Source organism: Nymphaea colorata, chromosome 5 (genome assembly GCF_008831285.2).
Source record: "Nymphaea colorata isolate Beijing-Zhang1983 chromosome 5, ASM883128v2, whole genome shotgun sequence".
Taxonomy (NCBI): Eukaryota; Viridiplantae; Streptophyta; class Magnoliopsida; order Nymphaeales; family Nymphaeaceae; genus Nymphaea; species Nymphaea colorata.
In genome coordinates this window covers 5,020,567-5,033,269 of record NC_045142.1, presented here as the reverse complement: position 1 = coordinate 5,033,269, position 12,703 = coordinate 5,020,567, and the positions used below count along the sequence as shown (strand labels likewise).

At 36.8% G+C, this 12,703-nt stretch overlaps 2 protein-coding genes across 4 annotated transcripts in view; both read left to right on the top strand.

Annotated features, from left to right (window-relative positions):
• LOC116254078 (probable LRR receptor-like serine/threonine-protein kinase At1g51810) overlaps window positions 1-12,703 on the top strand; it is a 103,928-nt gene that overhangs the window by 40,963 nt on the left and 50,262 nt on the right. The gene's annotated exons all lie outside the window — the stretch shown is intronic.
• LOC116254511 (probable LRR receptor-like serine/threonine-protein kinase At5g59680) lies at window positions 1,568-8,357 on the top strand. Of its 2 annotated transcripts, XM_031629944.2 has the most exons (8): window positions 1,569-1,781; window positions 2,089-2,617; window positions 4,572-5,056; window positions 6,612-6,744; window positions 6,833-6,901; window positions 6,993-7,064; window positions 7,722-7,793; window positions 7,953-8,357. In XM_031629944.2, the coding sequence occupies exons 1-8, from the start codon at window positions 1,709-1,711 to the stop codon at window positions 8,107-8,109; spliced, it is 1,590 nt and encodes a 529-aa protein (XP_031485804.1). In that variant the 5' UTR covers window positions 1,569-1,708; the 3' UTR covers window positions 8,110-8,357. The 2 variants fall into 2 exon arrangements, with proteins under 2 accessions (XP_031485805.1, XP_031485804.1); XM_031629945.1 differs by lacking the exons at window positions 6,833-6,901; window positions 6,993-7,064 and having other exon boundaries at window positions 1,568-1,781.

The following is a 12,703-nucleotide window of genomic DNA, read 5'->3' as shown; positions in this document are numbered from 1 at the left end:
CAAGACCTTGGAGGTCCACACGCACGAAGAGAAGACTAGTTCTTAAATAGACAGCATCTTCCATTGTCTGGCGTCTCCAATGCTGTAAAGTGTTTGGTCGTCGATCGTCTTCCACATCTACACAACCTGACCTTCCCCATCTGGTTGAAATTGTTGAGCAAGAAAAGAACCTCGATCCTAATTTTCAGCCCCTTCATGTCTTGGAAAAACAAAATTTATTTACTATAAATTTTTTTAAAACATTCAATTTGGCCACCATACAGATATAGAAGAATATAGTTCAGTCCATGTAAAATTTTTTGTCTCTGCCTTGGCAGTGTGCAATTTTGGAGATATGGGTTTCGAGATTGGTCATCAAATTAAGTTCATGGAAGTAAAAAAAATCAAAATTGAGATGAGCTCTTCTTTGATAAGTTTTGGTGGACATTACCGGAGTTTCGTTGGGAAAAAAAAATGTACTAGGGATGTCATCTCCACGTAAAAAGTACTATATACACGGGTTGGAAGGGATAATATGGTCGCTCTATCAAAAAGAGTTTGATGTGCCCGCTTTTCCGGAAGTTGCTTTTAATTACTTCTAGGACAATTTAGAGAAACAGGTACGTGTATACGTAAATTGCCCTACAGCCATACCAATAAAGTGAAACATAAATGCAGTGTGTGGGTCTTCTTCGGTACTCTATTGTCTTTGAAAGTTGTCTATGACGGAATTTTTAGAACCGACGCCATTGAAGAAGAACTTTCTCTAAGCCCTAGGGGAGAGATTAATGCCTTAATGCCACTTAATGCCACCTAAGGAGAGGCGGCCAAATCAGAAAACGAGGAATCGGAAATTTGAGATACAACCCACCGTTTTCATCTAACTGCAAGAAAGGTCAGCCTATGTTTCTTCTTTTCCGGAAATTAGAATCTACAAATTACATGCCCATTTGTTCCTATTTTGAAGATGATTTGAGTAATTCATGGTAACTCAAATCTCAATTTTCATGCGCTCATATTTTCTAGTTCACATACACATAGGTCAACTAGCTAGAAATTATTTAAATCATGCATACTGCCATAAATTGAAAATATATGACTGCAAATCTGGCTCTGATATATATGAACCAACCACTATGTAGTTGAGCACATCTAGATGGACTAGAAGATCCTATTTAACGTAATCTAACTGGGATATGAAACAAAAAATTTTGTGCTACTGACTCGTGGTCCAGGATAAATGAACACATATCATCAGGTGACTCAAATGATTTATCCTTTTAAAAGCGGAAGGAAGAATTTCCACGAAATGATGATCCCAGTCAAAGCCAAGCTTCACGTACTGGGCTGGCGTGTAGATCGGTTGCAGACAAGGCCATCTGGGCCATTTTATTGAGTCAGAAGAAACATTCTATGACCTTGAAGAATTTTTTTATGAACGTAATTGACGGTCACTAGTCTTCTAAAATTAAATCCAGGATACAAGATCTTTGGGATTGTGGTACTTCCCACCAGTATACGGATGAATGTTAGCACAATGATTGCATTAATTACTTTCGAATACTCTTTAAAAACATGTCATTACGTTTCTGCCTTGCAGAAGCTTGCCTCAATGAAAAAATATCAACCCGGACATCTTGCAGTCTCTCTCTGCAGAAAAGAAGTTGGTTCAGCTTCTGAAGTACTGTTCTAAGCGTGGCGACTTGTATTTGTTGCTCATCATCTTAAGATGGCAGGATCCGTGGTCGTTTTTGCCGGCTTATGCATTGCGATCCAAATTTTCTCAGGACTTGCTGATAAGCGTACGTAAGCGTTCTCCAGATCTCACCCAGGGCTTGTTTTCTTTTATTTGTTAATCAATGAGTAAAGATGCCCATCAGTGCTCTAGTTTAATTTCCCTAGCTTTCAACGGGAGCTCATTCGTTGCTCAATAAAATCGATGGAGGCAGATCCTCCTGCAGGGAGTACTTTTCGAATGGTTCTCATTTTTTTGAGATCGATAGCTCTCACACACACACGGATAGATTTTGATTTCAATGAACTATGGAGCCATCCAGAATGAATGCCCTTCATAAATCATAACCCCTGAGTTTCCTTTGTTTCCTCTAGTGTCCTTGAGCATCGATTGCGGAGCTCCGACGAGTACGCGCACTGACGAGCTGGGCATCAAATGGATCGGCGACGGCCACTATATTAACACAGGGCAAACATCGAAGGTCCAGGTTAACAATTCATACTACCAAGAAGACACGACGCTCCGATACTTTCCCTTCCAAAAGAAGAACTGCTACGTGATACCAGGCGTAGCCAGGCGGAGGAAGCACATGATAAGGGCATCCTTCTTCTATGGCAACTACGACAACAAGTCATGGCCACCTTCCTTCGATCTTCAATTTGATGGCAACCCTTGGGTGACCGTGGAGACTTCATCCAGCGAGTCCTACTATTATGAAGTAATATATGCGCCCAAGAGAGGCAACATCAGCGTCTGTGTTGCTCAGACGTCGCCCGACCAAATACCCTTCATCTCTGTTCTCGAAGTAAAGGAATTTGAGCAGGGCATGTATGAAACGAAGGGCACGGAAGACGTCCTTCGACGGCGGAAAAGGGTAGCCTTTGGGGCGACGGACTTCGTAAGGTAAGACTAAAGTTATATCCGTAAACTTTCAAACGATCGGTCTTAGTTTGTAAGGCTGATTTAAAAGTTCAAAATATCTATGAATTCTGCAGTTTAGCGTGCACTTCGCAGTATTTAATTAGCTAATTTTTGTAGTTAAAAAACAATGTTATCGGAATTGGTGATCAAGTGGCAGGTTGAGGAAAGCTGTGTTTAACGAGCTTTTTTAGATAATCTGGAAATTTTATTATTTTTATGCATTTTTATTGAATATTTTAAAGAACAACAGTTAATGTTTTTGCCAATTCACAACAAATTGGAATGAATTACTAGATAATTAATGACCTATTCATTAATGCAGTAACTTTATGAATTGAATAAATATCTAGCTTACCTAATAGGGAGATCGGTTTAGGAACCCATTTTTACAAAAGTACTTCCTATTTGCATCATAATTAATATAATCCGAAAATATAATATTCATCCATTAGTATAGTTCTAGTGTTTCTTTATGCAGCTAATTGTCAAGAACCCAAAATAGCTTCAAAGTTAAAACTATTTAAGAGAGAAAAAGAGGATTTGAGGGACACACATTCTTATATGTATAATAGAATGGTAATTCTAGCTTTTTAAGAGTCACTCAACCAATTTAATCTGTACTGTTCAATTCAACATGATAGACGTTTAAGAAAAAAATAAGGAAAAAAAGGTGGTATGGGCATTTTCATCATCTAATATTAATTTACACATCTTTTTCTTTATTTTTCTCTCAACCATCCTTCTGCTTTACATTTGATTGCCTTGATTAAGTGGTTGGGTGGCTCTAGATAACAAGTTATTGTTCATTCACTCATTATATATGGATAACTAGAGTCATTGAGTGAATCTATATATAATGAGTGAGTGAATGATGACTGTAGTTATCTAGAGCCACTTAATCATCTAATCAAAACCACAAATGGTTGAGAAAAAAAAAAGCAAAAAAATGTGTAAAAAGATATTAGATGACAAAAATGTCTATTACCAATTTCTCTTTATTTATCTCTTAATCAATTATCATATTGGATCGGACGGTGTAGATTGGATAACTACGTTACTCTAAAAAGCTAGAGTCACCATTTAATTTTCCTATATATATACCACCAATCTTATATATATATATATATCACCAATCTTAGCATCATTGATGACATTGTAATTCATTTATTTCTTCTTTAATGCTCATTTTAACACGTCCAAAATTAAGAGAGAAATAAATGATACCATTCATGATGTCGTTTTAGTGGCAGTAAAATTGGTTTATATATATATATTGTGTTGGTGAATGTAGGATCAGATTGTCAAGTCTCTTCTCTAAATAAACAGAAGAAGAAGAAGAGAAAAAAAACATGTGATGGAGTAAGAGAAAAAAGTTTCGTAACTGGTATGCAAACACATGAATCGGTCTTCTAATAAAACAACGGTTCTTGGAAAATCCAAGTCTAGCCCCGGTTGTTAATAAATCCTTTTCTTCTACAGAAATTTGATGAGAAACCTGCGCTTGGAGATGCTAATCTATCCATTTTGGATTTAATATCCAGCCAACTGTTTTGAAAAGATCGAATATAAAAAAAATAATATTTAATTAAGAAATCAGTTCAAATTAGGATGTAAGAATATACCCATAAATATCCGACTGGATTCACATTCAAATTCAGATCAGATTTAGTCTCAAGCAAATACTCAATATCCAATGCCCTTACAGTATCCACTTTGAAAGTCAGCTGCATTAGGTTTAAAATTGAGATTCAAAAGTGTATTGCATTCAAGTATCATATTTGAGTTGGTTTTGGATTTTAAAATCAGGTTTTGGATTCATATTCATATATGACTTTTTTCCTTTGGATTCGAATCTGAATTCAAACCTGAATATATTAACTTTTCACAAAGGGGTTATATTTACATCTTATTCTGATGGACGGTCTTTTGTTGGCAGGTATCCTGATGACCCTTATGATCGTTATTGGCATCCAAGTGGTGACATCGACGGTGTAGTGACTGTAGCGAGAGATAACATGAGCTTCATCAAAAACTTCACGGATATTCCGGGACTGGCATTAGCCCACGCCATAACACCAGTGTCGACCAATGCCACGACTCTGACAGTCCCATTGTATTTGAAAGATGATACATATTACTACAATTTCTATTTCTCCGAAGTGTTAGAGGCAGCTTACCAAAATAAGAGCAGGTCTTTCGATTTCCTTGTTGATGGCGAAAAGCTTAACGACTACGGTTCTATAATCCCACCTTATCAGTCATATTGGAGTAACTACAATCACCGTGGTCGGAGACTGACTGCTGGATCAAACATTTCCTTGGTCAACACAGCTAATGCATCCCTTCCTCCAATCCTCAATGCCATGGAAGTTTTTAAATTGATCAAGAGAGGACTTGCAAATGGAACCAACGAAAATGATGGTATCTCTCTCTCCTCTCCATCGTCTATCGGTTTGTTGTTTACTTCCAAGTTCCTGTTGGGCCTGAGTATTGATTTATAAGATTGAGATAACCACACTCTCTCTCTCTCTCTCTCTCTCTCTCTCTCTCTCTCTCTCTCTCTCTCTCTCTCTCACACACACACACACACACATGGGGCACTTTATGGATCGTCGATTATACGTAGCAGACAACCCTTTATTTATCAGACAACCCGTAACTACTCCGCATTTATAATTTTGTATGCACTTAGTCTATATATGAAGAGAAAGATTATATAACCTGGTGATAAGTAAGCTGTTAGATCTACTTAATCTTGCTTAATAAGGTTTCATGTGTGATATTGCACTTCAAAATCAAAGCTGAAGTTGTCATCCAGATCGAGTTGCACACACGCTTCTGTGCATGCATAAGTATGCACCAATGGGGTGGAGGGTATTTTTGAAATTTTAATAAAAATATTTTGATTTTTTAAACTTTTTCATAATCCTTTTTCACCCTTTCAAAAAGTTTTTTTTGTTAATTTAATGAAGATATTTTGGTAAAGTTTTTTTTTTTTTGTTAATTTAATGAAGATATTTTGTTCATTGCACACCCTGTGCTCATAACCTCTTCGGTTATCATTTCCTGTATTTTTATGTATGAAACTTTGTCAACCGTCAATCAATAGTTGATAATTACTTTACGTAATCCTTATATTTGTTTATCTCGCACAAAGGCGTAGTTTATTAAATCTGATCTATGGCTGGGATTTTGTAATTTTTTTGTTTCATCAATACTGATACGGTTTTAAACATATTAATTTGAGCACATTCATGCTATATATGGAGAGAGGGAGAGAGATTTCTTAAAATATAAATACTTTCAATCAACTCTTCTAGTGCATTAATTTCAACTTCCTATTGGCATAATAAGATGGTGTGGCACTGAACACACATAAAAGAAGTCTTTAAACAGATTAGATACTTGCTATATTGTTTAGTCGTCTTTTTTCACTAGTTAACACTTTTCACAATCATTTTATCTGCAAAACATATTTTTGAAGTAGTGTACGGAAATACTCACAGTTCATAGTATTTATATTTAATAAGGTCTCTGTTTATCTATATATATATATATAATGTTTTTTACGTGTGCTTCGTAATGTTTTAGCCTATCTTTTATAAGTATAATAATATAAATAGATACAAAAATATAAAAATGAGAGGGAGAGAGAGTTGTTGATTTAATTTGAATGTTTTGAGAGAAAGTTGTCGGGCCTAAACTACTTTTGCCTTAGGAATGCCATTTAAAAACATGTAACAAAAGGTCTGAAGTTAAACATTCTAAATTTTGCTAGAACAGGCGGGACTTTATTCTCTCCAATGTTTTTGGTGTGTATATATTTACTTTGGACAAAAGGCATCAGGGGTGCGTTGTACACAACTCCTGATACAATACATGTGTTTACAAATTATTGCTTCTAGATAACTGCAAAAAGTTTATCTGGTAATGCACAAGATCCGTTTTTACCAATTTTTTTGACAATGGTTTGCAGTGAAGGCGTTGAAGGTGTTGCAGGGTTCATATAAAAAACTTCAATCTTGGGCAGGTGATCCATGTCTTCCCCAAGGATTCACTTGGGACTGGCTCAACTGCAGCACTGACGATCCACCACGAGTGACTGAACTGTGGGTACATAACTATCGGATACAAATCTTTTTTGCTTCTAACCCATGCAAGAATAACATTTTGGTCCATTTGACGTCGTTTTGTTAGTCATCTTAATGGTTTAGGCTTAGACGGCACCCTTCGAGACTTCAGCGACCTGACTGCGCTTGAGATAATGTGCGTAAAATACAGTCATGCTAATTGGATTTTAGCTTGCTTAATTAATTAGATGGAGTTTCACTGATCAGTGTCAACTTTGATCTTGCAGTGACTTGAGTAACAACAGCTTGAGTGGACAGATCCCAGAGTTCTTGGGAACATTTCCTCAACTGAAAGAGCTGTGAGTTTATTACATGGAGAAAAAAATAAAGGAAAAAGATTCAATAATTGGTCAAAGCCAATTCACCTGAAACTTAAAGTTGTCTCTTCATCATTTCGAATCCAAACAGCATGTTATCACAAAAAGCTTCAGTTCATTACTGCTTTCTCCCAATCTGTCCTGTGTTGCTTTCTTTAGTTCTAATGAAGGCTACGTGCCCAAACGGGCCGGACCATGACAAATAAGAGGGTTTCCAAGTGGATTCCGGCAATGAATAGATGAAATACTGTCTCCCTGAAATAAGATGAAAATATTCTTCTTGAGAAAAGTTAAAGACCCCTTTTGAAAGGAGAGAAAATAAAGTGAGAAGAAGTTGTGGACCAAAGCCCATGGCAAAGCCCGACATGTTTGGTTGAGGGGCAATGACTGTTTATTTAAGGAGCATTTTATATGTAGATATGCGAAAAATTGTGTTTAATCAGAATTTTTATTAGACTGTGTAGACAATTGCCCACACACGCTCACATGTAGCTCCGTGCCTACCTGAAGCCCCACCCACCATCCTATCTCCTAACCGGGTCTTGGTGCTTGTTAAGTTCAATCGTACAGTGTGAATATGCAAGTTTGCTTACTCAACAATTGGACTCAGCATGATAGGTTTCCATTGGCTTGATGCAGGAACCTGGCATACAATAATTTCACGGGATCCTTACCGGCATCATTGGCAAGCAATAAAAAAATAAAACTAACGTAAGTGACACAGCATTGATCAACATATCTTTTGTGTGTGTGTGTGTGTAATTTGGGTATTCCATGTCAAAGTAAAAGTATGATATCCTGTAATTGGGTAATGGTATATCATACCATATATAGCACCGGATGAGTCTTTTAATTATCTCCTTTTAACAGTATAACAGGAAACAACATCACCGAAGGCAATCCAAGTCCGCCACCAACGAATGACAATCCAAGTCCGCCACCAACGAATGGCGAAAGAAATATGAAGCCGATCATCGTTGGAGTACCACTGGGCTCGGTCATTTTACTTCACATGCTAGTTGGCTAGCTGTCGTCTCTGCACACCTTTCAAGTCAACATCCCAAGCTATCGCCAGCTAACGTTGCGATCGAGAATAAAGTATTTAAGTTATTTCATTCCTGAAGTGGCCTCAATAGGTTCCATGTTATTTGTTGACAAATAATAAGCTACCTTAGCTTTATAGCTTCTTCAAGCAAGCATAAAGGACAAGCCGCATCCCCATGAAAGACAGCAAAAGCATCCTTGCTTTATAAATAATACTTGCTACTATATAAATCTTTTCTTAGCATGAACCCTGTTGTGCCCCTTTTGCATGTCATCTGCTGTTCCTGATTGCCTAGGTGTGTTATATCTGTTACACTTGAGTTCAGTTGACCCATCTACGCTTACCCTCAGCCACACGTTTCCCCATTATTCCGCCTTGATGCTCATTTCCCCTTATTGCAAAACTAACTGATTGATGTTATCACTTCAAATTTTTCAAAAAGATTATATTCGACATATTCGGTAATTTTAATCCACTTCTCCTTCAAATTGATAGTCGTTCACACAGGCAGCATATTCGGATCAATTTTCTTTCATTGGGCTCAAGCTCAAACCAAAAGCATACCTCTAGATCCACAATCAAATCTAAATCTCGGTTCTATGTCCAAAACAAACCCCTAGATCCATATCCAAATCTAAATCTCAACCTTAGATCTAAAATAGATTTCTAGATCCATATCCAAATCCAAATCTTGACCTTAGAACCAAAACACATCTCTAGATCCACAACCAAGTCAAAACCTCAGTCCTAAATCCAAAACGGATGCTTCAATCCATATCCGAATCCAAATTCAAGCTTTAGATACAAAATCCAACCTTAAATCGAGATCTGAATCCAAATGTTGGCTCCAGATCCAAAAATTACACCATGATCCGAAATACAAAGCCAAGTCTGTAATGGAACCCAAAAAGCAAAATCAAGCTCAAATTAGGAAAATAGATCCAGTAAATCTTAAGCCCAAATTAAATCCAAAACCAAAATTTAGATGAAAATCAAAATTTCAAATCAAAATCCGAAATCGAGGCGAAAATATCAAATTCTGACATTATTTTGGGCCTCCCGTGCGCACGAGAACCTCTCCTTTGCTTTTCAACTCAATCTCGCAAGTCGCATCAAAAATTCTAAAATGTCTTTTGTATCGGACCCGGCAATAAAATGAGCCTCGAGCTGCCCAAAATGAAGCCCGACCTATTTTAATCAAAAGACCATTTTGTACTTGAAGAATATATTTTAAAAATATAAATTTTTATTTTCCTTTTTAAGTGAGACCCACCTAAAGGGAACAGGGAGGCAAGAGCCACCCTAAGGGGCCAAACAACCTCTCTGCGCACGCCTGTGCACTGCATGGTGCCCTGGTCGAGCAATGAATGGCCTTGTCGTGCGCTCTGGCAAGGGCACACTGGCAGCACCAGGGTACTGTCACTCCAGGTTTTGCGGCACCAAGCATTGCTGCGCCAGTGCAAGCGCACAACTATTTTGCTTGGAACTCTCCTTGGTAAGCCCCTTTTTGGCAAAAACCACATCTAAAGAGGCGGTTTTGGTCATATTGGGTGGACATTAACCCTGCCAACACCCTCGACGACCGCTATGAGCCAATCTCCTTGGGTGAAGACCTGCACAATAAAAAAAATTTGAAAATAATTTAAAAAATTTTGAAATTCCAATGAAAACCTTGTGAAATAGAAAAAAATCAAAATTTGGATTTTGACTCTAAAAGTTTTTATAACTACCCCTCATATCTTGACTCTTGGGTGAGATAACTCTTGGAGTACTTTTGTAGCTCATGCACTTAAAACTTAGAAGTTTTCTCTTATCTTTAGGGGCGGAGCCAGGATTTTCTTCAGGAGCAGGACGACAGTCCAACCTCTAAATCCGGGTAGGGCCAATTGAATTCAAATCCAAAAAATACATGGCGTAATTAAAAAATTTTATTTTTTTCAATGTAATTTTTTTCTTTTCATTGGCCAGGGTGGAGCCATGACCTAAGCGAGCCCCCCCTCTCTCCACCCCTGCTTAGCTCTCTCCATTTCTCTACTCTTCCCTCTCTTTTCTTCTTCTCTTCTTCTTCTTCATCTTCAACTTTTGTTGTTAGCATCTTCTTCAATCTTTATTCTTCAATACCTTGGATCTCATTTGAAAGGCTTGGTGATCACCCGAGGTAACTAACAGATTTGTCTTTCTTCAACTTTTCTATTTAGAGGTTTGCAGTCATCTTCCCATCATGTTTCTTGCAAGCTCTAAAATCTTTTCTTCAAAGTCAAGAGCTATGCTCGAGTGCATCGAGAGCATGACTAGAGTGAGATAAAATTTCATTTCTTCTTCTAGGCCCAAAATATGTTTCTTTCTTTTCTTATTTCATTGAATGTGTGCATTGTCTATTTTTTATGATAATATTCATGCACAGTTGGTTGAATTTTCAATCAATATGTGAATGAATGGTAAGAATGAGAGCTTGAGATGAGATTTCTTTTCTATCTCATTAATTATTGAGATTGGAATTTGTCCAACACAAAAAAAACCCCTATGAATATGTATATGATAAAATGTATTTTCATGATAGTTCTACACTTAGTAGTGATTACTATTTATTTATTATTCACCCGATTAGTGATCCCAAGAAGAGTTCTTTTAAGTCATTAAATTTTTGTTTCATTTGTAGTTAATGATCTAATATACCTAATAGTAGAAAAAAAAAGTTTCTTTGTAATGGATGAAAACAAGTAAAAATGAGTATTATTCTTACAGACTTAAATAAATATGTTTTGAGTTATGTTTTTAATATGAATTTTGAAAGTAAAAACCATCCATAGGCAATGGAAACTTAACCTATGCTCTTTCATGAACTCAGGTTTCTCTCAAAGGTGGAAGTCCAAAATCCTCAAAACTATCTCTTGATCTTAATATATATATATATATATATATATATATATATAGCCTCTCATTCCAAATCTCATTGGATATCTTCCTCTCGCCTCTTTACTTTGTAATTTCTCTTTTACAAGTTCCTCCATTATGTCGCTCTTTGAATTTAAAATCTTTCATTTATGAATTTTCATATTACATATATAGAGTAAGTGAATAGTGACTCTAGAGTCATCCAACCGTCTAACTATTGCAATCCATCTCATGCAGATGAATGGTTGAGAAAACAACATAAAAAAAAGTAGAAATTGATAGTAAATGAAGAAAATGTCCATCAATTTTTTCTTTTCACTTTTTTTTCATCATGGATCAGATGGTTCTATTTAAATGGCTGAGTGACTCTAAAAACCAAAGTCAGCATTGAATTTTCTTACACACACACACACACATATATATATATATATATATATATATATAGAGAGAGAGAGAGAGAGAGAGAGAGAGAAAGAGAGAGAGAGGAGATAGATTTTCTATATGTAGACACTAAAAGGCTACGCAGCAAGATTCATAATGTTTTCTATTTTTTGTTAATTTATTGTTTACAAATTATCATTTGACTATCTTAAGCTATTCTTATGGTTGTCTAAATCAGCGGTCATGTTTCTTTTGTATTTTATTTTTAAATTTTAGTTTGAAAACCTGTATTCTAATCAACTTCATGTGCAAATGATTCTGATTTCGATTGAGCCTATTGGTTAATTCTAAACTTACCAATTTGATTCAGAAAAAGCGATGTACAGATTTTGGTAAATTAAAAAGGGAAACATGACCAAGCCTGGACTTTATCTGGACAATCGCCACTGGTTGGTAGACCAGAAGGATACTAGCCACCAGTTTTGTGTGTGTGTGTTTTTTTTTGGAGAGAGAAATACTCAATATCAGCCTCTATAAATCTGAAACAATTAAAGCTACAATTTTAGACATGTTTCAACGTCGTGGAAACCACAGCAAATCTCAAGAGAGTCCCTTTACAAAGAGATAAGATACCAGTGATTCACGGCGGACTTGAACCAGGGGACCACAATTCCGCTCAATGCTGTCATCAGTGATTCTCATATCTCCACTCCCGGTTAAAAGAGCGTTGTCAGTTGTCTCCCTTGACAGCGAAATAGATCGTTTGCTAACGAAGCCGCCCATCGCCGTGGTCGACGGGGCACCGCCATGTCAATGTCACGTCTCTCTGTCACAACAGCGTCTTCATATGCTAATGAAGTCGTCCATCACCGGAGGACGGAGCACAGCCAAGTTAAGGTCTCCTCCCAGCATTATTAATATACTTTAAGCGATTAATAATGTGCAGCAATGTCAAGTACATAGTGAAACCTAATGCAGAATTAACCCCTTTGCTCGCAACTTTTCAAGTTCATGACACAATCTGCCTGCAACTTCTTCCCATGCATTCCATGTTATTCTGTTACATAAACTGGGTTATCATTAAATTGTTATAAAATTTTGTATTTGACAGATTCATTTCTCTGTTCACCATCTGGAGTTCTGTTGGTTGTGTGGGCATTCGTGGCCCTGAAATTCTTTTCTAAGCTTTCGTTGTCATTTTAAGAAAAGGGACAAAACAATGGCATCGGTCTCGTTGACAGCTGTGAAGAAGACTACAAGATGTCCACACGCACAAAGAGAAGACTAGTTCTCAAATACA